General features: G+C 34.2%; 1 protein-coding gene across 1 annotated transcript in view; it reads left to right on the top strand.

The window, feature by feature from the left end:
* Nucleotides 1-3,002: 3,002 nt before the first annotated feature.
* Nucleotides 3,003-24,510, top strand: part of ASIC5 (acid sensing ion channel subunit family member 5) — a 36,768-nt gene continuing 15,260 nt past the window's right edge. The window contains exons 1-4 of the mRNA XM_055274061.1: nt 3,003-3,093; nt 5,523-5,829; nt 15,205-15,442; nt 17,189-17,314. Of these exons, the coding sequence (XP_055130036.1) occupies nt 3,054-3,093; nt 5,523-5,829; nt 15,205-15,442; nt 17,189-17,314 (711 nt within the window). The 5' untranslated portion in view covers nt 3,003-3,053. The remainder of the gene's footprint in view (nt 3,094-5,522; nt 5,830-15,204; nt 15,443-17,188; nt 17,315-24,510) is intronic.

The raw sequence follows: 24,510 nt of genomic DNA, 5'->3' as shown, positions 1-24,510 counted from the left end.
TTTTTCTTGTTATTGTTGATGCTACCTGTTCAGAGGTATTGGATAATAATTATTCAGAACTCTAGATTTTCACTGGGTTTTGTTTTGTCATGTAATTACCTACCTTATGTGTGTAGGTATTTGGGTGGTATGGGAGAGAGGAAGAAAATTTGAAATCTATCTTTTTAAATTTTTTTTCTTATTTTTTTTTACAAGTCCCTCTCAATGAAAATCTACCTTTGTCAAACACATTTCTATTCAAAACAACTTTAATGACCCAGATGAAGTAGAAGGAAGGAAAGTGGGCACTTCCGTATTTGTTTTTAATGAAATAGAAAGTTAAGGAACTTGAGGTCACAAAGGAGAAGCAAGGTATAACTGTGAAGAGGATACTAGGTTTGATTTCAATTAAGGGAGATGAGGGAAAATGGAAGGAGATTTCCTAACTCAACAGAGAAGATGGAATTTAAATTTACCAAAATCAGTAATAAGGTAGAAGTGAGAATGAAGTACTTTCAAAGCTAAAGACAGAAGGAGAAAAGTGTTTAAAAGCTAATTTTAAAGTAAAAGAGAGATGAGGAGTTACCAGATTTGTGTGAGAAAGAGCAAATACATTTATTGTTTTTAAATATCATAGAAGAGAGGAACAAATTTGAGCAAATAAGTTTAAGAAGAAGCTTTCTTTCCTTTTATTATTTGTTAATCATCAAGACAGTGGGGAAAATGTCTTCAGGACATGTCAGAGACCTTTATGGCAGCCCCTCCCATCATAGGCCCAGAGGCTTAGGAGAAAAAAATGGTTTTGTGGGCCAGGACCAGGGTCCCCCTGCTAGGTGCAGCCTAGGATCTTGGTGTCCTGTTTCCCAGCTGTTCCAGCCATGGCTAAAAGGGGCCAAGGTACAACTCAGGCCATGGCTTCAGAGGGTGCAAGCCCAAAGCCTTGGCAGCTTCCATGTGGTGTTGAGCCTGTAGGTGCACAGAAGTCAAGAATTTAGATTTAGGAACCTTCACCTAGATTTCAGATGATGTATGGAAACACCTGGATGGTCAGGCAGAAGAGTGCTACAGGGGCAGGGCCCTCATGGAGAACCTCTGCTAGGGCAGTGCAGGAGGGAAATGTGGGGTTAGAGCCCCCACACAGAATGAGATGAGGGCTGTGAGAAGAGGGCCACTGTCCTCCAGACCCCAGAATGTTAGCTCCATCAACAGCTTGCACCATGCACCTGGAAAAGCTCCAGACACTCAATGCCAGCCCATGAAAGCAGCCAGGAGGGGGTCTATACCCTGCAAAGCCACAGGGTTTGGAGCTGCCCAAGGCCATGGGAGCCCACCTCTTGCATCAGCCTGATGTGGATGTGAGACATGGAGTCAAAGGAGATCATTTTGGAACTTTAAGGTTTAATGACTGCCCTATTGGATTTTGGACTTGCATGGGCCCTGTAGCCCCTTTGTTTTTGCCAATTTCTCTCATTTGGAAATGAGTGTATTTACCTAATACCTGTACTCCCTTATATCTAGGAAGTAACTAACTTGCTTTGGATTTTACACACTCATAGACAGAAGGGACTTGCCTTGTCTCAGGTAAGTCTTTGGACTGCAAAATTTTGAGTTAATGCTGAAATGGGTTAAGACTTGGGGCACTTTTGGGAAGGCATGATTGGTTTTGAACAATGTGAGGACATGAGATTTGGCAGGGGCTAAGGGCAGAATGAAATGGTTTGGCTCTGTCCCCACCCGAATCTCATCTTTAATTATAGCTTCCATAATTCCCATGTTCTGTGGGAGGGACCCTATGGAAGTTAATTGACTCATAGAGGTGGGTCTTTCCCACGCTGTTCTCATGAGAGTGAAAAAGTCTCATGAGATCTGATAGTTTTATGAAGGGAAGTTCCCCTACACAAGCTCTCTTGCCTGCCTCCATGTTAGACGTAACTTTGCTCCTCTTTCACCTTCCACCATGATTGCGTGGTCTTCCCAGCTATGTGAAACTGTGAGTCAGTTAAACCCCTTTCTAAATTACCCAGTCTCAAATATGTCTTTATCAGCAGTGTGAGAACAGACTAATACATAATTTAACCCCAAAGAAGAGCTCTTTAATGGAGAAATTCATATATCATGAAATTGATCCTATTCCTGAAATCTTTACTGTGATAACTGAGGACCTCTAGCCAGATTCCTTACTTACATCACTTGGAATTAATTTGCCTCCATATAAGACTAGTTTGAACTTACAGTGCTGAGTTTACAAGTTTTCAAATATATGCAAAATATACATAACCATACTGATGATTAATGGTGAGATGCTTACAAAATGGTGACTCTAACAAGCTCCATTAGGTAGAGATACATGCAATCACTGAATCTGTCAAGAGATGATGCCATTTATGCCCAATAGTGCACATTCTTCCATTTATTATTCAATATAATAAATTCTAACAACTTTCCAAAAGTGTTCATATAAAAAATACTTAGACTTTATGTTTTATTAAGTTGTTTGTTTTCAGTAATCATTTCTTCCTGAGCAGATATTTTTTGGTGTTTTATTTTGTCATATTTATTGGCTATTATTTCTGTTAGAAACAGCTTCTTTACTAAGAAAAAAACATCAACAAGGGAAGACGCTTTCCCACAAAAAAAATTTATTCCAGCTGCATTTTGATTTGAAGTTGAATAAAGACAAAGGTAAAAAGAAAAGCTAAGAAGACGTTCCCAGGTGAGTCATTGGAGTGTCAACTAGCCTGGTCAGGGGCTGCTGTTAAACTACAGATATTTGACAGGAAGTGTCCCTTTAACTGTGAGAAAATGGTTTCCTAATGATACTTTTTGCTTTTCACTCATGAAATCACTCTGGGTTAGCTTCTCATCGGTCCATAAATGCCCATACCTGGTTCTGTCAACATTTTTGGTTTTCAGATTATGTGCTTTATGAGGCAAAACATAGCAACACAAACATTTAAATTGCTTCCATGTTTTACAACCTCAACTGCTGTATTTTATATAAAGGCCACAAAATGAATACTGTTATTGATGAAAATTGGGTTACCCTGAGGACTCTTGCTTAACTGAAATCACAAATGGAGCAGACGGAAAAATCAAAAGTATATGCTGAGAACGGTGAGTAAATAGTGAACTCCTCAGAGCAGTAATAATTTTCATTTCTAGAGGCCAGAAGTAAGAAAAGAGAGATTTTTTTCTTCATTTGGGAAATTTGATTTCCAATGTTACTTGAACACAATACAAGTAATATAAGTTTTAAAAATGAATAGTTTTAGTTACTTAGAAAAAAAGTTATTTGTATGAGGGACTCAAAAATAGTTTTAAAATGTTACTGTATGCTAGAATCTGATTTTGTTCCTTTGTTTTGTTTTGTTTCTTTTGGTTTCTATTTATCCTGGGCCTGCAGATTTTATTTTTAAAATGTAACAAAGCCGATTTGATGTTCCTTAAAATGCTTCTATGTTGATCAGCACTCAATGCAAGGTCTAGTTGTCATAATGACACTGTATATACTTCAGTCAGCAGAGTAAGAAGTTGCTGCTTTGCAAAGTAGTGGACCATTTATTAAACCGATTTTAATCTTCCTGACAGTCATACATTTATCTAAAACAATAACAAAAAAAACTCTATTAAAACACTAGAAAATAGCTGGTATTACTCCAGAAAGGCCAAACCAATTGTCAAAGATTAGACGTATATTAAATGGGCTGATTTTTGACAGACAAACTTGAAAGTTAAATGTTTTTGGGTAATGCTTGCAACTAGCCATACTTTGCTTGTCAGTGACTAGTTACTACATTAGTCTTCCCCTTCTAATAGTTTTGATCCCTATTGTAGGAAGGGTACAAGTTATCCAGAGACTGAGTTGTTCTTTTATCAGAGTAAATTCTTCACATATATTTGCAAGTCATGACTAAAGAATACACAAAAGGGCATATTTAAATATATTTTGCTAATTAGTAACAATAACTTTTTTCTTGTTTCTGATTTTTCTCTGGGATTATGCCAGTTACTTGATACTGTTCATTAATTTTATGCTAAAAACAACATTAAGGAGGGTGCTATTCTAAGATTTTAGTCCAACTTCAAGCTAATCATATTAATACAAGCTATCCTGCTTAGTGAATAATAATCATAATATAATTTGTAAAATAATCATAATATAATTTGTAAGTGAATGAAATGGACTCCCTTAGAAAATGTTAATAGACACCTTTTTATAGCATATGTCCTATAACTGAATAAAAAGCTTAGCTAATTGATTGCTTATTTATGTTGTATTAAATAATGATTTAATAATAAATGGAGCTTGAAACTTCTTGTAAGTAAATTAATGCTGGATAGTTGAATACCTATATTCCAAAAGTATTATTTTTGGCAAAGGATATAAAAGTTAATTCACCTAATTATGAACGTATATAAAGCTATTAGGAACTAAATTTTTAAGATACTTTTAAAGTTTTTTAAAATTCCTGAATATTTTACTATTTACCACATCACCACTAAGTTAGCAGAATAATAAAAATAGCTAATATCCTTGAGTACTTATTATGATCTAGATAATGTGCTAAGCTCTCTCCAGGTATTATATTTAATACAACAAATTCATAAGGCAGATACCATTGCTGCCATTTGACAGCAAAGGTATAAGACTAAGAAACTTGGCTAAAGTTGTGCAGGTTATAAGAGGCGAGGAATGAACCAGAAGCCTGATCTTCCATTGCAAAGCCCATCTCATGCTCTTAACTGTATTGCACCTTTCCCTCAACAGAGGGATTCTTTGCCTCTTCTCCTATGAACAAATGGAAAGAAATTTAACCAAAAGAAAATTTTCAACATATCATATATTGCCAAAAAAATTTAGTGTTACCTTCCCTGATTCTTACTAATGAATATCAATAAATATTATTGATTGATTCCTGATAGACTTGAAATGATGAATTAATTCCCTGAAGAGGTAGAAAATAGATTACTTAACTAATACTACAACTGAACACTGAACATTCTGACTAAACAACCAACAAAAAATAAAATAGTTGTACATTAAATAATACGAGAATGAAAGTTACATTTACCATAAATTATACCACCATAGGACAAATATTAGTTAAGAACAGATTACTTTTAGCCATACTTATGACTGTCAGAGGAATAAGCCTGATTTTGTTCATGACTTCTAAAGGACTTTCAGAGAGAAAGAGCATTTTAAAAATAAGAGTTAATATTTAAAGTTTATGAATTGTTGTAACCAACTTGGTTTTAAAGCTGGAAGTCACCTATTAATACCATACCACTAATACATTTACATTAATAATAGCCATTCTATGAATAGCATTAGCATCTTCTCAATAAACCCATGTAGCCAACACTTACATTTCTTGATTCCTGAATAAATCATGCAACAAAAGATGAATTTTTAGTTTCTATGAATTACACGTAAAAAGAGTCATCTCTTTAAATTATGTGAGTTGTGTTTTTTTACAGATAGCATTAAGGTTTCCTAATTACTTTTTTTTGTTTAATCGTTTTATGGGCAAAACCTTAAGGACTCTTAGAAAAGATAAAGCTTTGCCTTTCAAAGAAACCACTGCCATCTCCCACTGACCGAAAGAAGTTTGACCATGACTTTGCCATCTCCACTTCCTTTCATGGGATACACAATATTGTTCAGAACCGGAGCAAAATTCGCAGGGTTCTCTGGTTGGTGGTGGTTCTGGGCTCAGTTTCACTCGTGACATGGCAGATCTACAGTCGCTTGCTCAACTACTTCACATGGCCAACCACAACGTCCATTGAGGTTCAGTATGTGGAAAAGATGGAGTTCCCAGCTGTGACATTTTGTAATTTGAACAGGTAAAAATTACTTTTTTAAAAATAATTAGTTCCTATAAATTTGCTAAGATAATCTTTCTTGGATGACTGACAAAAAGTTTTCTCATGTGGAAATTATCATGTGTAAAACCACTGAAGTTCTTAAATTGCACTTAAAAGCACAAATTTAAGGGAGCAAAGAATTCATTAATTTCTTCTTTCACTTATTTTCCATCTTTTCTTCCTTCCTTCCACAATCATATTCTAGGTAACATCCCAAATCCTATCGTTAAATAGATGTATAAGAGATGGGGGTTTCACTACATTGCCCAGACTATTCTCAAACTCCTAGGCTGAAGCGATCCACCTGCCTCAGCCTCCCAAAGTGCTGAAATTATAGATGTGAGCCACTGCGCCCAGCCAGATGTAGAAGTCTTGATCCCTGCATGTTAGAAATTCATTAATTAGCAGAAAAGAGAAACATCAACAATCACAGTGCAATATGGTAATTGCACAACAAAATAAAACAATGTGCAAGGGCTCTGAAATCCCACAGAACAGATTAATAGTCTCCATCTTGGGTGTTATGGAAGTCTGGGTATTAAAAGATGACTAGAGCTTTCTAAATGGAGATGAAGAAGAACTCGAAGAGGGAACTACTTTGCAAACACATAACGACATAAAATGTTCTGGTGTACATATGATGAGCTCCGTGGGTCTGTGATCAGTGTGGCTGCAAAGAGCCCTGAGCTTAGAAGAGGGTTACACTTGATTCAATGCTCTACTGCCACTGTCTTGAGTCCTTGACTGCAACTCATTCCAGAAAACTGCAGTCCATTGACTGTACATCAAATCTGCTAAGAGGAGGACAACTTTCTACCACTAGGCTTCCAGGCAATGCTTTGTAATTGCCTGTGGTGAAGCATGAAATATCATACATAGGATTTTTGCCAGGGAAGGGAGGGCTTCTTAAGACCCACCACTTAGTTATTAAGGAAGTCACTCAGCCTTCTTAGTGTCAATTTTTATATTTATAAAATAAGATAATATCATCTACTTCACATATTTGTTGTTATATTAGATAAGGTAATAAGTACTCCATTGTGTTTCATTCCTGGGGGACTTCTAGAACAGGTGCTCAATATATAATAGATGTTATAGTCCGTTTGTATGATTGTCAATATTTCAAGAACTCAAGATACATATCAAGGTCCTAACAAGTCAAAAGAAATCAATCCTTTCCTCCAAAAAATGATTTTCAATACTATTGCCTCGTACTATTTTAAGTAGCATGTGTTCTAACAAAAACAGAGATTGGTTGCAGTTATCCTTGATTGAAAGAAAATGTAGATGTTACTTCCAGAATGGCAAAGTGAGGAAGTCCATAAACTCCCCTACAAAACCAACCATAACTGGTGAAAAAATATTTATCTTGAAAGGCAAACTTTTCTTTTAAAAAAGAAACATTTAAAAAGTATCTCCTCAAATTCAAGCCTACTGGAACCTCAGAATGATCATATTTAAAAATTGGGTCATTACGAATATAATTACATAAGTTGAGGTTATACTGCATTAGGATGAGCCCTAAATCCAATGACTGAAGTTCTTATAAGGAGAGGAGAGAACACACAGAGATACAGCAAGGAAAAGCCATGTGAAATAGAAACAGAGATTGATACACTTTTGCCACAAGCCAAGGTATATTTAGGACAAAAGGCATAAGACATAGAGAAAACAAAAAGTAAAATGGCAGATGCAAATCTAACTATTTTACTAATGAAATTAAATTAGAATGGATTAGATAATCCAATTGAAAGGCAGAGGTTATCAGAATGGATTTTTTTTAGAAAGATCCAGCTATATGCTGTGTACAGGAGACACAATTTAGATTTGAAGATGCAAATGGGTTAGAAGTAAAAGAATGGAAAAAGGTATGTCAACCTTCAGAAAGCTAGAGTAGATATCCTAATCTCAGACAAAATAGACTTTAAAGTAATATATGTTACTTGACATAAAAAATTGTCATTTTATGTTGAATAAATGATCAATCTATCAAATATAAGTTAACCTACATAGTTAGATTTTTCAATACCCCACTTTTAGTAATCAATAGAACAACTTGACAGAGAATAAACAAGGGAATAGAAGACATAGAAGACTTAAACATCCTTATAAACCTACTAGACTTTGCAAACATCCTTAGAACACTCTACTCAACAATAGCAAAATATGCATTCTTCTCATGTGCACATGGCACGTTCTCTTAGAATGGACCATATACAAGGCCATATACAAGGTAAAGTAGGTGGAAAATATTTTAAATTATTCAAATATGTTTATCAATCACAATAGAATAAAATTAGAGGTCAATAATCAAAATTAATTTGGGATATTCACAAATATGTAAATATTAAACAATGCACACCTAAATAACAAAGAAATCAAAGAAGAAATTACAAAGAAAATTAGAAAATACTTTGAGATGAATGAAAATGAAGACACAACATACCAAACTTAAGGGATGCAGCTAAAACAGTGCTTATAGGGAAAGTTGTAACTGTAAACAGCTAAATTAAAAAGAAAAAGATGTCTAAAAATATTTAATAGCCTATGATCTAAGTACTTTTATAATTTTTGGTATGGAAACCTAATCCATTTTGCATAGCTCAAATCTGAAATCAATGATTACAGCTTTTGTGTTAGATGACATTGAAATAACAGATAATATATCCTAGCTCAGTTAGATATAAGTATCCAGACCAACAAAAGAAGATTTAATATTTTAGAGGCTATAATGACAGAACAGGAAAATTCTTAATTACAAGAAAATTATTCTTCCTTAGGGAACAAAAAACTAAGACAATATCAGTTTACAGGCATTAAAGATATCTCCCACTCCCAAAGTATAATTTTACAGAAAGATAATTTGGATTCCCACTTTAAACATTATACTCAGCATTGCTCAGCAAATTAATAACAGATCAGGAAAAGTACTCAAGCTATTTTCTAGTTCTCGGAGGCAATGATCTTCCAACATTTTAGTTAATGTGCTATATAAAAAATTTGAAAAACTGTGTATTTAACTTGCATATGTCTACATTTTTAGCCATAAACTTAAGTAGATTTATTTATTATTTTTAGGAGATGAAAAATATTGTATTTTATATCAAATTATATTATCACAAACGTAAGTATTATATATCATTATATTTATGAGATAAAATAGGATAAGGATTTACTGTAATAGTAATAAACATTTCATATATTTTCATAAAATTTTAACTGCTTTATTGACTAAAATACACCAGTAGAAATCATTTAAATTTTTATCTGTGGATTATATTCAAATAACCCAAAATGTGGAAGTCTTAACAAATAGTCTAGTTACATTTAAAATAACAACTTTCGTTATTCTACTGAAGACTTTGTCAATTCAGTCTTAAGTAAGGGCCAAATACCCTGTGTCTAACGCAGAGCTTCACCCTAGCTACGAATACGTGTATGACAGGCCAAGACAAGATTTTAGGAGCTTTGGTTAATTCTTAAAGGAGTCTTCCCCTGAAGCAAAATACAATTTGTATGCCTATATTAGGAGCTCTGAGGTTGTTACACACCAGTATGCATTCTATGTTAAGATTTGTGATGGGTGACAGGTTAACACTCTTTTATATATGGGAGAAGAACCATTGTAAAAAGAGGATGGGAACAATTAGTTTCTTAAAATTCTCTGTGCAGGAGAACACTCAGACATATGCACATTCTAGTTTGAAGCCCATTGTTCTAAGCTGCATTTTCTCTAATTCTCTTGGAAAAAAAGTAAAGCTTAACACTGTAATTTAATTAGAGTTTACCAAGTTAGAAACTGGACAAGTCTACTGATAGATCCCAATTTCTGTACTTTTTTTGTTTAACCACCTTGTGAGTAGAAAATGGACACCTGAGATAAGGAAACTTTGCCAAGTGACTTTGGATTATCAGAAAGGGTTTACTTTTCACGATCGGTACCAGGACCCTATACCAAGTGTGTGTCAGAGATCCCTTTTTAATACTTCCCTCCTCTCTATGACAAAATTTTTTTTGGTAATAGTCATGAAATCAAACAAATAATGAAAATGGCCTATGTATTCAGGTCAATAAAAATGTTTAAAAATAAAATAAACATACAAAAATAAGAAAAAGTAATGCATTAATACTTTTTGGACACTGACATATTTAAAAAAAAAATAAAAAAGTTTTAATTCTGTTCCAGTTGTGAAAGTAAAATAAAATCTCAGGACCCCCAACTCACTATGCCAAAGGGAAAAGTTAAGCTTGGGAACTGCACCACACACGACTGCTTCCCATTTTGTTCCTAAATAGATAACCACAAAGATAGAAGGCACATACCTTCTCAGGAGCCATCTATTACAATTTTCTCACAGAAAATCTCCTGTGGGCCCCAAGATCCTTACCATAAAATGAAGTTGTACTGAGTTTTACCCTGAGAATATAAATCAACAGCTTATTTTCACAAGTACAGGACAAATATGGAACTAGAAGTCATCCCTCTATTCACCTGAGGCAAATGTGTATTTGACTTCTTCCTCTACTCTATGTTTACTTTGTCCTATATCAAAATGAAGATTCACTGAGCACCAGACAAATACATAGTTGACTATTCCGCTACCCACTCCTTTCACAGGTAAAATGTAAATTCAGTGAAATTGATCAAAGCTTCAAAAGAATGCAACTGCTTGCCTCTATTATCTACCCTCCCCTTTTTGTTCTTTCCTTTTTCCCCTACTGCCCGCTCTTTCCGCTTTAAATATTGTGTCCCCAAACTCTCTTTGGAAAAAGCATGGATCACAGATATTTCTGTGATTTTGTTTCTTTTCCCCAGGTTCATCCTCAACCTTAGCAAAATAAACCTCTAAAATGATTGGGGCTCCCCTCCGACATTTTCTTTAGTTTTACACAGAAATGAATAATAGCATTGTATTTCCATTTTTTAGCCTTTCTTTATGAGTATTTGTCCACAACTTCATCAAAATTAACTTTATCCATGTATTCATGTTCCATAGCACAGCCATATTAGTCTAGTTTTACTTGTAGTTGATTAAAGAATACTTATTAATTTTAATTTTGAAAAGTTTCTTTCACATGAAGCAATCAATGGTTATACAAACAGAAAGACAAACTCCTAAGAATACAATTGGCAGAAATTCATAAAAAGCCACATTTCACAAAAAATTCCAGAAATTGTAATAATGTTTGTGACTCGGATCCTTGGTATCAATTCCAGTGCTTTTCAAATGTCTTTGTGTCTAAAATTTTCACTAAAATATCTTTATAACAAAATTCATCAAAAATTTATATTTATTTGGTAAAAATTTCAGAATTTTATTTTGTTCCACTAAAATCAGAAATAATAATTGGATGTAGTGACTACTGATGCTGTTTGATCCATTGTTTATGAGTAACTCATACACTGGGTCTTCATATTTATAATCACTGTGATTCTTGTTTATTTCAAATTTGTTTGATGCAAGAAAAAATTACTCAAGCATTTTTAACCAAAGGTAAAATCATTGCTTCTCATACAAATATAAAGACATATCAAGGGTTTCATTAGTTAATTAGAGAATGGTAAGACGTTAAAATTTGCTCAAAGAAGAATACAAAAGGCAGACATTGTTCCTCATTTTCTTTCTCCATAAAATCATCTGTAAAATGTATGAGAAATGGATCTGTTTTAGCAGGACGCAAATAAGGCCTGAGTCAGGCATCAACTTGCATTTCAGATGAAACTTACTCATTTGGGTCATATAATTTGGAGAAGTACATTTAGAACCATTGATATACATAAGAAGGACTTATTTAATAACTGGTTACCAGATGTTAAATTGTTTCAACAAATTAATATATTTTTAGTGTTATTTTCTTCTACTAGGCTCTTACCAGTTGTGTTAAATTAAAGAGTAAGGCAAATTCTAGCTAAGCAAGGTTTTTGAAAGGAAAAGTTAGAAGAGTTTTGGAGTTCAAATTAAAATTGAAAATAAGCCAGATGCAGTGGCTAATGCCTATAATCCCAGTATTTGGGAAACCAAGGTAGGCAGATTGCTTGAGCTCGGGAGTTCGAGACCAGGCAGGGCAACATGGTAAAACTCTGTCTCTACAAAAAATACAAAAATTAGTTGAGCGTGATGGTGTACACTTGTAGTTCCAGCTATGTGGGGGGCTGAAGTGGGAGGATTGCTTGAGCCCAGAAAGTCAAGGCTGCAATGAACCATGTTTGTGCCTGCACTCCAGCCTGGGCAACAAATTGAGACCCTGTCTCAAAAAATAAAATAAAATTGAAAATAAACTCAGTGCAAAACACTTTTGTTTAATGCAAAACAGTATTTCTCACGAAAAATTTTCTTCCTTAGCTTAATATTTTTAGGCTTTATTTATTAAATTTAATGAATCTATATAAATTACTCTCATGGTCTCAAATATTATTAGTATAATAAAAAAGCTTAAACATATTTTAAGATGCCCTTCTATTTAACTTTTTTGTAGATTGTATTCATTGCTCCCATATGTATAGTAATTCCTTTATTTCTCTGCATAATCATTTTGAATATAATCCAATGAACATATGTCAGGGAATACTGGCTCTGACTGTGCAGGATTTCACAGTTGTAGGGTTTTGGAGCAGATTGTTGGGAACCTGTCTGTCACTGGGAGTTGGAAACCTGAAGTAGCTTGGAGGTCCATCTCTCAATATAGGGTTTACACCGTACTTCTGCCAAAATTTGTTGCTGATGTAAACTCTTAATTCCTTAACAATCCAAGAAATACTTTTGACCAAGAAATGCAAGGTTATTAGATATACTGTAGTTAGACAGAATACCACCATGACAGACGATCAATAGTGCCTTGGAATCAGGAAGTCCGAGGAGGATATTTACAGAGTTTTAGGACCTGGGCTAGCTTTGCAAGGATCAGAGCCAGTTAAGCAAGCTACAATATTAGATATTGACTATGAAAACAGTTTTTCATCTCTTAAAGAGTATGTAATGTTGGCTTGAGGTTGTTTCTCCATTTTTGTGTTTTGTGTATGCCCTACCTTGACTGAGAAAGGATTTAATATGGCTTGAATTTGAAAGAAAAATTATATGTATATATTGTGGGGGCCATGGGTGTTGGCCCCCTAAAGATATGCTGAAAAATTAGTGACATGAGGCAGATTGATTAATAGAAGAAAAGGCTTACAATGATATTTAATGTATATACACATGAGCCTTCAGAATAAAGCCCAACATCCCAACCAGATACAGAGGCTTATTTATCATCTTGAGGTTATAGAAAGAATTTGGGCTCCGCATGTTCTCACTCATAGGTGGGAATTGAACAATGAGAACACACGGACACAGGAAGGGGAACATCACACTCCGGTGACTGTTGTGGGGTGGGGGGAGGGGGGAGGGACAGCCTTAGGAGATATACCTAATGCTAAATGATGAGTTAATGGGTGCAGCACACCAACATGGCACATGGATACATATGTAACAAACCTGCACATTGTGCACATGTACCCTGAAACTTAAAGTGTAATAATAATAATAAAAAAAAAAGAATGTGGGCTCAGAACATTACTGAAAGCAGGTTTTAACAGCAAGACAGGTTATACAGGTTATAGTAGGGAGAAAGGAAGAGGCTTGACTAGCAAAGGTGACCTTGTTATATAGATGAAGACTTCTTCAGAGAGACAAGATGGCAAATGTTTCTTTTTAGACTTTTAAAGGTGTCAGAATTTCAATCTCTCCTATACCTAGCAAATGCCTAGCAAGAGGAGGCCAGGTTGCATTAATGGACATTTTCTACTGATGCAAATTTTCCACATAAAAGACAGCTTTGCAAGGCCACTTCCGTTAGCTGATCCTGCAGCAGCCATTTCAAAATATGTCAAAAAATATATTTTAGACTAAATATTTTTATTTTCTTCTCTCTTTATATATATATATATATATATATATACACATATATAGATATATATTTATATATTAAATAAGATAATATAAAGGAAAATAGAAATAAAATCTGGGACACAAAAGAGATTCAGGTATGACATACAAACCACATACCCCATATACTTACCAAGAGTGGAATATACATTCCATTCTATGCTTTTAGCAGTCAATTTAAAGAGAGAACATTTATTCAGTTTCAAAATTTATAATATGCAAAATATGAAAGTCCTGATCATGTATGTAAAGGAATGGAAGGCATGCAAATAAAGAACCATACGGAGTGCAAAACAAAATTGCCCCGCAAGATAAGAGAATTAGAAAGTGATACAGTTGTTAAGTTAAATAGATTACTTCTGCTTTGGTGGCCAGAATGAATCATTTATTTAATAAGTACTTACCTAACACTCACTATATTCCAGGCAGCTGTCTAAAAATTTTAAGAAAAACAATTAATGTAATCATTAAAACAACACTTTGAGGTAGGTTATATTAATATATACAGATTTTACAAGACAGGAAACTTAAGTCAGAGGGAAATGAAAAAAAAAATTGCTAAGTCATATCATTAAGTGGCTGTAACAATTAGAACCTAACTGGAGAAACAGAATCACCACAAATGACAGAATAAAGGGGTTTTTTTCTAGGGATTAAGCCCCACTTCGTTGCAGGAGCTGGTTAAGCATTCTTTGTAAGTCTTTCACGTTTTCGTAGTGCTGGGGCTGAAGTAAGCAGGGCCCCGGGAAAGGAAAATGGATATGAAGTCGGGGAAACAAATACAAGTTCAAAATGTAGGTCTCTTTTTCACTACCTCCAATCTTGATGGTGTGAATGACCTGCAGGATAGCTGTCATCTTTACCAGGTTGCACTCTTACCTAACCCAGTATTTGAAGAAGCTGAAGGAAGAGGTCACAAAGGAGCTGGAGGAGCTGTGGTCCTGGCTGCTGCCCGATACCAGCAAGTTGAGTCAGCAGATGGATTGCAGTGTGGGTGAGCTACCACAGCTCCTGCACGACAGTGAAATTCACATATATACAAGGATGGGAATGCTGGGAAATGCAGTTCTAATTTAGCTAAGCTGACACAGGACAAGGCCATACACAGGAAATCTGGCTCCTAAATGCATTTTTAACAACTACACATTCCCACCTTTTCCTTTAAATTGAATCTTGAAGATCCATTAGGTGTCATCCAGATCAAGGTCTGAGGAATATTCTAGGTAAATGAAACTACCTGTGCAAATACAGGATTAATTGCACAATGGGTCAAAGACTTCTTAGGAATCAAATTTTGCTTAAATGTCTTGCAAATAAGGGAGAGTGTGGGAGATAAGAAGAAGCTAATAGAATCCAGATGTTGGTATCTGTCTTCTAGATAATTACAAGTTTTCATTATTCTAACTATTGCCTTCATTCCTGCTAATAGGTTCCAAACAGATGCTGTAGCCAAATTTGGTGTTATTTTTTTCTTATGGCACATTGTATCCGAAGTCCTCCATCTTCGAGAAATTACTGCCAATTCCACTGGCTCTAGAGAGGCTACTGATTTTGCTGCAAGTCACCAAAACTTCAGCATTGCGGAATTTATCAGGAACAAAGGTTTTTATCTCAACAATAGCACTTTGTTGGACTGTGAGTTTTTTGGAAAGCCATGTAGCCCAAAGGTAACAATTTTCTATTCTTCAAATATAATCAAAGTAATAAGTTCCTTTACTGCACTGTTTCACATTGAGCTCCCACAACATTTACTCCCATGGTGAATCAATCCAGATTTGCATACAGATTCTGTTTCATTAGCTCAGCCTTATGATATCAGTGGTATGGAATACACATGAGACAAATTTCTTCTTTCAAGCAGTTAGATAAGAAAAGATAGAAAAGACAAAACTTGATTGCCTTTCTTGTAATATAGTCCTTCCAAAAGAAAAACAATTTAACACAAGAGGATATTTGAATTTTTTTCATTCAACAAACAACCTATTGCAACATAGTATTTTTATAATCACCAAATATCCATCACTCTGCTTATATGCTTATGGTATTGCATTAGGGACTACGGAAAATAAGAGGATCCCAGCATTTAACTATGAAAAATTTATATATTATTATTATATATCATATATAATAATAACTATAATATAATATAATATATAATAACTATATATTACATATAATAGTAACTATTATATATAAAATATAATATATATTCACTCATAACAAATACAAAACAAATACAGAATCCTGGTATTATTGTTTATAAAATTAATCTACATTTAAGATAAAGTACTAGATCTGTAATCTATTAATAAAGAACTATATAGGCAATTTGATTCCATATTTCCCGTATCAGCAGTTCTGTAGCCTGTGTTGTCAGGGGAGCCTAAGTAAACACAAATTCTTGGTTCTTGAATACAATTTCTTATGCTTTTGGTAGGCCGCCTTAGCACACAGTAAGCAGAAAAAAATGCCTGAGAGACATTTCACAGAGGTGAGGTTCTGGCCTAAACTCTTAATTTGGAAAGTAAGCTTCTTATGCTGTTTTTATTCACCAACATGTTTAACTTACCACCAAAAAATTTCTTGTTAGAGAAATTTTTCAGTTGCATATTACAGAAACCCACTTGTGTTCTAGTAAACTGAAGACTAAAAGTAATAAATTGGCTTAATTAAGTGGGAACTCCAACAGTATGTCTGGCTTCAAAAAATGCTGAACCAACAGACTCCAAGACTGTCTTTAAGATTCTGACTTTGTTTCCATCTCATAATTCTGGTTGGCTTCTTTCTGTATGAGTTCTCCCCCATACCTCACCAAAATGGCTACTGACCCCCGTAGACTTTCATTATCAGAGTTTAGCACTCCAGTATCCACTTAATAATCTCACCAAAGACTCTGATTAGCTCTGCTTGGGACACATATCAATTCTTGAACCAACCACTGAGGCAAGAAGGTGAGGTTTAAGTTTGGCCCAGCTTGTGTCCCACGCACACCTCTGTAGTGGCTGGAAAAGGAGGGTAAAAGGATCATGTGATTGACGGCCACACTGTGACCATACAGGTTACATTAGGCGTAGCTCCTCCAAGAAGGGGTGCTGAAGTAGTGCTCCACAGATAAAAACATGTTTCCCTACATCTTCAGGAAAACATAAAACAAGTAATTTTTTAAAAATGTTTTAAATACATGCTTACTTTTATATGAAAATGTCTCCTTTAAATAATCACATGCAAATTGACAAATGCATATTACCAAAAAAAAACTACCATTGAATACACATATAAATCAGACTATTCCTCTGATATTTCTGCAGTCTTGTTAGGTATTTGTGCTTTAAAAAAAAAAAGTTGCAGCAAACTTGAGAAGTGACAAAAATATTAAATCGATGGTGTTTTTTTGGTTCATTTACATATTGGAGGATTTTGCACACGTCTTCACTGAATATGGAAATTGTTTTACTTTTAATCATGGTGAAACTCTCCAAGCAAAGAGAAAAGTGAGTGTCTCTGGAAGAGGCTTGCGCTTGCTCTTCAATGTGAATCAGGTACTGAATTTTCTCCAGGTTCAAGACAAATGAGAATGGGTGGGGGTTTCAAAAATTTGATCAGACTATTGGGCCATATCAGATAATTCCCACACATTGGATATTATTTCAGTTTTTGTTAATTTAGTCTAGACTCCTATGGATTTTATATAACTATTGGCTCAGAAATTAAACAGGCAAAATTTTGAGGCATAAACTGGAGATTTTTAGCTATCCTACTGACTTAAATTATTGACTCCAGGGAATGTTCATGCCACAAAATAAGGAAACCCAGAGATTCTAAGTTGCAATGTATGTAGCTATTTTAAGAGAACTCTATGCATTGAACAATAATTTTAGAAATATGTTTATGTAAATATGACAACATGTTTTAGAAAGAAACTCTACATACACATTTGACAGACTATAGAATGTATATTTGGAAAAGTGATGGAAAACATAATGGTTATATAAGGAATATTATATAAATAGATTTTGTCCAAGCCCAGCTTTCGGAAAGCTGAAATTGAGCTAATAAGTTCTAAGTGTTTAGTCCTGGGAGGCAGATGTTCAAACACCTAAGAAATGCAGTGGTGTTTTCTTCAAGGGTTCCTGGTATAGCTCCCACCCAAGATTAGTTAATTCTGACCTTTTGTTTAAATAACTACTTCTAGTATTACACATTTAAAGGCATTCTACTTTATTATTATGGTTTTATAAAAGAGGATTCTAAAATGCTGATGGATTAAGTATCCAAAATCATACAATTAATGACAAAGATGAAAAATAAACTTGATGTTCTTGCATTCACCTCCCAATCCAGGTGAATCATGCCATGGGCTACTTTTAATTTCTGGTAACGTACTCTTCATAGCTTCCTTTTGTATCCCATTGAAGATATTTTTCTTTATGTCCAAACATAACACTGCAAACTTTAATGCATGTACCTACCTATGCTTATAATGTATTTGATTAATACTTTCGAGTCATTCAAATATTAGCCCTATGGTCAGTTCGAACATTATATTATGAATTTTTACAAACTAGAATTTTCCAAATATTTTTAGAATGCAATGAACATCTACAAATTCAATGCAATGTTCCATAAGTAAATAACATTGAGATATTTTTCCAGACTAGACAGTTAAGTGTTTCTTAGAGGGTTACAAAAGAGCCAGGAGAAATAGAGTTTTGAATTACAAATAGAATACTTAGTATGTTTGTCAAATGTAATTACACAGGCAGTTGATCCATTCATAGACTATATTCTTTATATTTATATTCTTAAGCCTGTGCCTTCTTCTTATAGCCTAAAATTACAACTAATGACGGTCACCAGAAGTTTAGTCTTAAATTTCTTCATCTGACAAAAGATTTATTAAAAAGAACATTAGTTTCAAGTGTAAATCTTCACTCTTATGGGAAAACGAATTTGAATTTTACATAAGGGCAGGGATTTTAATTGCAAAATGAAGAGGGCCAAATGATTTTCTAAGCAAATGAGTCAAAGAAAACAGCCAAGAGGGAAGCAACTAAAAGGCAACCAGGTGAAGAGAAGGCCAGAGGGAACAAGATCATTAACAGTAATTGTAAATACTTACCTGCACCTATCTAAGATGAAATGTGATCCATGGAAAACTACAGAGGTCTTGAGCAATGATTGTCAATCAAGAAAAATGATAAGACAAGTCTCAATCATTTTAGGAGGTTTATTTGCCAAAGTTAAGAACAGGCACCCGTGACATAGCCTCAGGAAGTCCTGAGGTAGTCCAAGGTAGTCAGGGCACAGCTTGGTTTTATACATTTTAGGAAGGCATGAGACATCAATTAATATATCTAAGACATACATTGGTTTTATCCAGAAAGGTGGGGACAACTCAAAGCAGGGAGGAGGCTTCAAGGTCATAGGTAGGTGAGAGACAAATGGTTGCATTTTTTTGAGTTTCTGATTGGCCTCTCCAAAGGAGGCAATCAGAATAAGCATTTATCTCAGTGAGCAAAGGAATAACTTTGAACAGAATGGGAGGCAGCTCCCAGTTTGATGGGGCCCCAGATAATTTCCTTTCCCATTCCCCCCCTCCCTTTAAAAAAAAGTCTTTAGGAGAAAGCGTTTTAGGAGAACATGAGTCTCTGGTCTCAGTTTTCATCTGCTTTCTCATGGTTAGGATGGTTTATTAAGATGGGTAGGTCCCAAAAGCTTATTTTTAGCAGATTGCAAAGTCTCATGTTCTATGAGGAGAAAATAGGGGGAGGAAGGGAGAAAAACAACAACAAACAAAAGAACAATCCTGGAAAAATTCATATAGGCCACATTACTTTGAAGTCCATACATCAGTAGGCAGGTATGAAAAGTGACTTACGTATGTAAATAGGTTGCTGTTACTTTCTTCTAAAGTTTAAGTTGACTGGCTTCAGTTTGCCAGACTTTAAGAAAGCACAGCTTAGTTTTCAGTGACTCCAAATTAGGCAAAATGGGGAAAAAAAAGAAAAAAATTGAAAACATTATTTTGAAGGCTTGTAGCCAAGAAAAATTAGAATTTGGTCCAAACTGTAGAAAATAATAAAAATTGAAAAACACTGGGCAAGACTAGAATCTAACAACAGGTGTACTATAGTTTTGGAAACATAATTTTTCTCTCTTCTCTAATCCTAATTTAAAGGATTAAGTAGGACATAAAGTTTCCCATTTTTGCTGAAGACAAATCAAGTTAGGACTAGTTTACTTTACTTTGCCAAATTATTTGTATACAGTGCAGCAAGAATAGTTATTTTTTACATAGGCTTTTAAATTGCCTTTGGAGGAACTTTGTTCCATAGAAGGAATCTCAGATAAGACTTTTTAAAAGCCAAGCCCAGCCATAGATTTGTGCCATCAAGTATCTATGAGTTGGGTGAATTTCTTCTCCACTTGACGTTCCAAGATAAACCTGGAGCTTCTGGGCCTGTCAGAAAGTGACATTCTTTACTTACCACAGGTCAGAAATCCTGTACAGGGACTCTGTACACAAAATATGAGGTCAGTTTTCCCAAGGACGATATTGGTTTCATAAGCCAAGTTTGATTCCTTAAAGGAAAGCACACCATTCCAGTAAAAGCCTTGGTAAAATAACCAGTTTCTCCAATTCTGTCCTGTTACAAGTGAAAACAGATTCTTATTGCACTTATGCAAATAACTGTATTGCTACAAGTTAAGAATTCTCACAAATAGTTTCCAAATTCTGGAGAAATCAGGCAGACAGAATAAAGTATGCTCCACATTTTGTTCATAGGAGTATTCTAAATTGTAGCTCAAAATAAAAGTTTTAAGACTCTGAAAAACAAAACAAAGGATCAGCAAACATTTTAAGTAAAAAGTCAAAAAGATTATTTGAGTCCATGCAGTTAATTCCTGTTCTGCTTAATACTCATGAACATTTTAGCTTTCCATGAGTCCCGAAAGTTTTTCCTCTTTTCTGATGTTACAATCTCCAAAGTTATCAGAAACCTGCATTTAAGGGCACCTGTTAGAGTTTTGTAGCTGATTATAAAAACACCTTCTAAAGAGGACCAAAGCATGAGAACAATTGTCCTTGGATGAAAAAACGTTTTAGGGCAGACATAGTCAAAGACACAATTGACAAGGAAATTTGTTACCTCGGTGGTACACAATAATTTTAACATCACAATTATGATTATTATTGATAATGTACACTAAGTCATATCAGAATTACAGGCCTTTCCATTAATTCTGGAACACATACCAATAACATGTATATAAATACAGCCCAAAGAAAACCAAACATTTCATATTTGACAATGCTTCCTGTATAATTTTTATGCCAAGTAAGCCAAATTATGTCATTTTCAGACTTTAGGGAAACTAATATCTTAAAGGATTAATTAGGTCAGAAAAAGACATAATTTATCATTTGATTTTAGAAAGATCATCAAATATCAAAGGTTTAAAATAATTGATATTATGAAATAGGATTACAGGTCATTGTAAAGTCACTCATTTAACCAAAGTGATAACTCAAGGATTTTTTTTTTTTAAATAAAGAAACTTCATTCTTTGAGAGAGGAGACTTAATTTTCCAAATAAGAAGCCCTAATAAAAACAGCATGAAGCCAATTAAATTTGTTTTTCAAAATTTTGTAAACAATCTATAAAATTTAATCTTGGCCATAAAATATAACTTCCATAAGCCTTTTATAACCTTTATGATCCTTATTAAGGAGTCAGTTAATGCTTCAAGAAAACCTTGTTAATCTGACACAGGAGTCCATATGCTGGTCTTGCATCATTGTGCCTTTGACAGTCATGATTAATTTATAGAGAAACTGAACTTATTTTGTCTCTTAATATCGCCCATTGGAATCTCACATGCCCACCTCTTCCTCAATAGTCTCTGGGCCTCGAGGAGTTGAATGGCTTTAATTTCTGGCCCTATGTCTCAAAAATGCATTTTATTTATTTATTTATTTTTATTGAGACAGAGTCTCACTCTGTCACCCAAGCTGGAGTGCAGTGACATGATCTTGGCTCACTGCAACTTCCACCGACTGGGTTCAAGTGATTCTCATGCCTCAGCCTCCCAAGTAGCTGGGACTACAGTCTTGCACCACCATGCCCAGCTGATTTGTTGTATTTTTAGTAGAGATGGGGTTTCACCATGTTGGCCAGGCTGGTCTGAAACTCCTGATCTTAGGTGATCCACCTGCTCAGCCTCCCAAAATACTGGAATTACGGGTGTGAATTACTGTGCCTGGCCAGGAATGCATTTTATTTTTATTGGAATCTGCTATGGGGCCTGAAGATGAGGCTTTAATTGCTGTTAGTGTTTAAGATTTAGTAGGAGTTGGTGTCCTTTTTAGACCCTGGAGTCAAAGCCCTGTAACTTAATGTCACAAGGACTTTAAAAGCACATACAGGAAGATACATGGATGTAATAACCTTAATTTTAAAACAAAAATTTTTATCTCAGTTTTTTCCTAAGCAAACCAATACTTAATAATAATGTGACAGCTTGATCATATTAAAGTTTTTGGTTTTTTAAAAAATAAATCCTTATTGTGACTTACACTGACTATTAATGACATGCTTGGACTTTCTGGTTTGACCTGAACACTTCTCCTTTCTTAAACAACCAGTCATTTTATTTTAGGACTAAATTTACCATATTATTTCTCTTTAAGCTGTCTTACCACAAAAAAACCTCTTTATTTTTATAACTTTCTTTACATCTCTTTTTGTTTCCTTGTTCCTCTTACCTTGTTTTATACATAACCTTTAGATAAGCTTTGAATTAGACAAAATTTGTTTATCTTTTTTTAAAAAGGACACACTTTTTTTTAGCAAGAATATTTTTCTATAATATATATTTATTGGAAAATACCCACATAATGAAATATCTATTATTTAACTGAATATAACTTTATATTCTAAGTTACGACAAGTTTGTCTACAAGTATTTATCCCTTACCTTTTTTATTTTAATTGTTCATCTATATTATTTAGGAAAACTGTGATAGTAACGATTTAAAGTTATGAAACTGCCATTGCAAAAATAAAACTGAGGCAGTGAAAAAGATATGACCTAACTGACTCCATCTTGCTTCTAACCTTCAAGCTGTCCTTGTTCATTCCTAGACTTTGGGAGGAACTGAATTTATAGTTTAGCTTTGAAACAAAGACAATAGCAGTCCTTTCCCAAACAAACCTCCTTACTGCCTGTGGACTACGCTGCCTAAAGCCACAAGATTAGAAGTTATGGTAATCTTGAAAATTTAAGATGCAGCTATTTTCGTTAAACCAATATCAACGTCTTATTTATTAAAAACTACACAAGCCATGATCATTCTGTTTGGGGCTGGGTTTATAGTTTTGTAATCTGTATGCCAAATTTTGACATTTTATAGTGTTTGGCAGGGATAAGTTGAAATTGCCTGATTAATAAACATAAACAAAAAAGTATGCTGGCAATTCTTAAGACATTTCTGATGTTACTTTACTAGTAATTTTAAAGCTAGCTTTTTTATTAAAGATTTTACTTAAGTTACATAAACTTGAAAAAGAATTCGACTAGTCTTTTCTTTTTTCCTGATAAAATATATGACTTAAACACTTTTATTTTTCTTTAAGCCCATTAATTAGAGTCCTTTTATATATTTTCTGTAGTGAAATATTGTGTATATGACATATAAATACATAGACATATTAGGTATGCCAGTAAATGTACACTTTATAGATTCATAAAGACCCTTTTATTTTTTTTTCCTATCTTTGACTTTCAGATTCTTGATAACCTGTTTTACAACCCTAGGCAGTTGTTAGCTAAATAGCCTTAAATTTGCTTATTATAGGAAACAACTCAGGTGAAAATAAAATAGCAAACTTTATATCATAAGGTACAGAGAGAAAAAGCCTGTTGGTGCTAGAGGGAGATGCTTTTATTTTTCTTTGAGCCAAATCTAACATAAAATGATAGAACTCTATCATAATATTGTATAAGGAGACCAATTTTATTTAGAGAGGGACTACCTATATTTTAACTGGATCTCTAAGCTCTGGGCAGAGCTCACATTGAATCCTGGGTCTCCAAAAAAAGGTAAAATTATTTTGAGGTTAGACCATGTGAGGCTTTTAGAGTGCACTTAAATTTTTTTTAACAAAGATATTTCTGTCTAAACTATACTCTTCCTTAAAAACCCAAGAGTAGTCTCTGTTGCAATAATTATTTTAATCAAAAGATCAGGTGAAAACAATTCAGTCAACTGAAGAAAAAAAAAAACTTTTGCTCAAAAAAAAAAAGACAAAGTCTTAGGAGAGAAAAACAAAAACAAAAAAAACACAAAAACCTGAAGGCCTTTTAAATACAAACATGCACACATGCACACATACACACACTTGGATGTTAACCTTTTAATTAAGTTGACTTTGAACCACTGAGCTTCTTTAAAAAAATCCTTTTTAGATCTCATTACCATATTTCAGAAGTACAGCCATTGCTCTTTCAGTTTGGTCTGGCTGATAAAAAGGTGGCTTTGTTATGTAGATAAAGCCCCTTTAGTAGTCAAAATCAAAAATCTTTCCTTTTTTTTTTCCTTTTGATTGCTGTTTTCTTTCCACTTCAGAGGCCTTGTTCCCCATACTTTAGAGTTCCCTTTTGGATTTGACCAAGTTGGGACATGTGTTGGACCCAAAATGTGCTGCTAGCAGACCTAGCTTTTCAGGGCTG

This window comes from Symphalangus syndactylus, chromosome 4 (genome assembly GCF_028878055.3).
Source record: "Symphalangus syndactylus isolate Jambi chromosome 4, NHGRI_mSymSyn1-v2.1_pri, whole genome shotgun sequence".
Classification (NCBI taxonomy): domain Eukaryota; kingdom Metazoa; phylum Chordata; class Mammalia; order Primates; family Hylobatidae; genus Symphalangus; species Symphalangus syndactylus.
Note: the sequence above shows the minus strand (reverse complement) of the source record. Positions and strands in the feature narration are given on the sequence as shown.